At 32.1% G+C, this 3,588-nt stretch overlaps 1 protein-coding gene across 1 annotated transcript in view; it reads left to right on the forward strand.

The window, feature by feature from the left end:
- Positions 1–230: 230 nt before the first annotated feature.
- LOC117107450 (integumentary mucin A.1-like) overlaps positions 231–3,588 on the forward strand; it is a gene marked incomplete at both ends in the record, with an annotated part of 6,873 nt that continues 3,515 nt past the window's right edge. The window contains 12 exons of the mRNA XM_033249151.1: positions 231–287; positions 444–500; positions 649–705; positions 862–918; positions 1,274–1,330; positions 1,479–1,535; positions 1,897–1,953; positions 2,102–2,158; positions 2,309–2,365; positions 2,708–2,764; positions 3,120–3,176; positions 3,333–3,389. Of these exons, the coding sequence (XP_033105042.1) occupies positions 231–287; positions 444–500; positions 649–705; positions 862–918; positions 1,274–1,330; positions 1,479–1,535; positions 1,897–1,953; positions 2,102–2,158; positions 2,309–2,365; positions 2,708–2,764; positions 3,120–3,176; positions 3,333–3,389 (684 nt within the window). The remainder of the gene's footprint in view (positions 288–443; positions 501–648; positions 706–861; positions 919–1,273; positions 1,331–1,478; positions 1,536–1,896; positions 1,954–2,101; positions 2,159–2,308; positions 2,366–2,707; positions 2,765–3,119; positions 3,177–3,332; positions 3,390–3,588) is intronic.

A 3,588-nucleotide genomic window follows, 5' to 3' on the forward strand; every position in this document is an offset into this window, starting at 1 on the left:
TCAGACTTCATACAAGTATAACACAATTTGTAAATACAGGGTAGCCATTTTCTGAACGTGAATTAACTTAGCTAAATAGTTTATCTACATAAATTAACCACATAAATCATTATATTAAGCTGCATATATGCAATAGATAAAACATTATATAGTACTAACTTTATGATACAATTAATTAATCATATAAAGTGCCTCTGTTATTATTGTATATTGAATCAATTATTTTACAGAGGATTTGACAACTGTACCCACTACGGACAAGACAACAGTCACAACCACACCATCAGGTGAGGCTTGTTTAACTATTGGAAAACTTGTATTATGAAGAACATGTTGTTTAAGATAAAATCATGCCATCAGGAAACTTGTATTCAAGAACAAAATGATGCTTATGATATAAATATTCCACCAGTTTATGAATTAATTATTTTACAATTTCACAGAGGATTTGACAACTGTACCCACTACGGACAAGACAACAGTTACAACCACACCATCAGGTGAGGCTTGTTGAACTATTGGAAAACTAGTATTATAAAGAACATGTTGTTTATGATATAATTATGCCATCAGGAAACTTGAATTAAAGAACAAAATGATGCTTATGATATAAATGTTCCACCAGTTTATCAATTCATTATTTTACAGAGGATTTGACAACTGTACCCACTACGGACAAGACAACAGTCACAACCACGCCATCAGGTGAGGCTTGTTGAACTATTGGAAAACTTGTATTATGAAGAACATGTTGTTAATGATATAATTATGCCATCAGGAAACTTGTATTTAAGAACAAAATGATGCTTATGATATTAATATTCCACCAGTTTATCGATTCATTATTTTACAATTTTACAGAGGATTTGACAACTGTTCCCACTACGGACAAAACAACAGTCACAACCACACCATCAGGTGAGGCTTGTTTAACTATTGGAAAACTTGTATTATAAAGAACATGTTGTTTATGATATAATCATGCCATCAGGAAACATGTATTTAAGAACAAAATGATGCTTAAGATATAAATATTCCACCATTTTATTGATTCATTATTTTACAGAGGATTTGACAACTGTACCCACTACGGACAAGACAACAGTCACAACCACACCATCAGGTGAGGCTTGTTTAACTATTGGAAAACTAGTATTATAAAGAACATGTTGTTTATGATATATAATTATGCCATCAGGAAACTTGTATTTAAGAACAAAATGATGCTTATGATATAAATATTCCACCAGTTTATTGATTCATTATTTTACAGAGGATTTGACAACTGTACCCACTACGGACAAGACAACAGTCACAACCACACCATCAGGTGAGGCTTGTTGAACTATTGGAAAACTTGTATTATGAAGAACATGTTGTTAATGATATAATTATGCCATCAGGAAACTTGTATTTAAGAACAAAATGATGCTTATGATATAAATATTCCACCAGTTTATCGATTCATTATTTTACAGAGGATTTGACAAATGTTCCCACTACAGACAAGACAACAGTCACAACCACACCATCAGGTGAGGCTTGTTGAACTATTGGAAAACTTGTATTATGAAGAACATGTTGTTAATGATATAATTATGCCATCAGGAAACTTGTATTTAAGAACAAAATGATGCTTGTGATATTAATATTCCACCAGTTTATCGATTCATTATTTTACAATTTTACAGAGGATTTGACAACTGTACCCACTACGGACAAGACAACGGTCACAACCACACCATCAGGTGAGGCTTGTTTAACTATTGGAAAACTTGTATTATGAAGAACATGTTGTTAATGATATAATTATGCCATCAGGAAACTTGTATTTAAGAACAAAATGATGCTTATGATATAAATACTCCACCAGTTTATCGATTGATTATTTTACAGAGGATTTGACAACTGTACCCACTACGGACAAGACGACAGTCACAACCACACCATCAGGTGAGGCTTGTTTAACTATTGGAAAACTAGTATTATAAAGAACATGTTGTTTATGATATAATTATGCCATCAGGAAACTTGTATTTAAGAACAAAATGATGCTTATGATATAAATATTCCACCAGTTTATCGATTCATTATTTTACAGAGGATTTGACAACTGTACCCACTACGGACAAGACAACAGTCACAACCACACCATCAGGTGAGGCTTGTTTAACTATTGAAAAACAAGTATTATAAAGAACATGTTGTTTATGATATATAATTATGCCATCAGGAAACTTGTATTTAAGAACAAAATGATGCTTATGATATAAATATTCCACCAGTTTATCGATTCATTATTTTACAGAGGATTTGACAACTGTATACACTACGGAAAAGACAACAGTCACAACCACACCATCAGGTGAGGCTTGTTTAACTATTGAAAAACTTGTATTATGAAGAACATGTTGTTAATGATATAATTATGCCATCAGGAAACTTGTATTTAAGAACAAAATGATGCTTATGATATAAATATTCCACCAGTTTATCGATTCATTATTTTACAGAGGANNNCTGTCTCTTATACACATACAGTCACAACCACACCATCAGGTGAGGCTTGTTGAACTATTGGAAAACTTGTATTATGAAGAACATGTTGTTAATGATATAATTATGCCATCAGGAAACTTGTATTTAAGAACAAAATGATGCTTATCATATAAATATTTCACCAGTTTATCGATTCATTATTTTACAGAGGATTTGACAACTGTTCCCACTACGGACAAGACAACAGTCACAACCACACCATCAGGTGAGGCTTGTTTAACTATTGGAAAACTTGTATTATGAAGAAAATGTTGTTTATGATATAATTATGCCATCAGGAAACTTGTATTTAAGAACAAAATGATGCTTATGATATAAATATTCCACCAGTTTATCGATTCATTATTTTACAGAGGATTTGACAACTGTATCCACTACGGACAAGACAACAGTCACAACCACACCATCAGGTGAGGCTTGTTTAACTATTGGAAAACTAGTATTATAAAGAACATGTTGTTTATGATATATAATTATGCCATCAGGAAACTTGTATTTAAGAACAAAATGATGCTTATGATATAAATATTCCACCAGTTTTTCGATTCATTATTTTACAGAGGATTTGACAACTGTTCCCACTACGGACAAGACAACAGTCACAACCACAAAATCAGGTGAGGCTTGTTGAACTATAGGAAAACTTGTATTATGAAGAACATGTTGTTAATGATATAATTATGCCATCAGGAAACTTGTATTTAAGAACAAAATGATGCTTATGATATTAATATTCCACCAGTTTATCGATTCATTATTTTACAATTTTACAGAGGATTTGACAACTGTTCCCACTACGGAAAAGACAACAGTCACAACCACACCATCAGGTGAGGCTTGTTTAACTATTGGAAAACTAGTATTATAAAGAACATGTTGTTTATGATAAAATCATGCCATCAGGAAACTTGTATTTAAGAACAAAATGATGCTTATGATATAAATATTCCACCAGTTTATCAATTCATTATTTTACAGAGGATTTGACAACTGTACCCACTACGGAATCTAGATGTGTATAAGAGACAG

This window comes from Anneissia japonica, unplaced genomic scaffold (genome assembly GCF_011630105.1).
Source record: "Anneissia japonica isolate Jap-2015-1 unplaced genomic scaffold, ASM1163010v1 scaffold288204_len40639_cov168, whole genome shotgun sequence".
Taxonomy (NCBI): Eukaryota; Metazoa; Echinodermata; class Crinoidea; order Comatulida; family Comatulidae; genus Anneissia; species Anneissia japonica.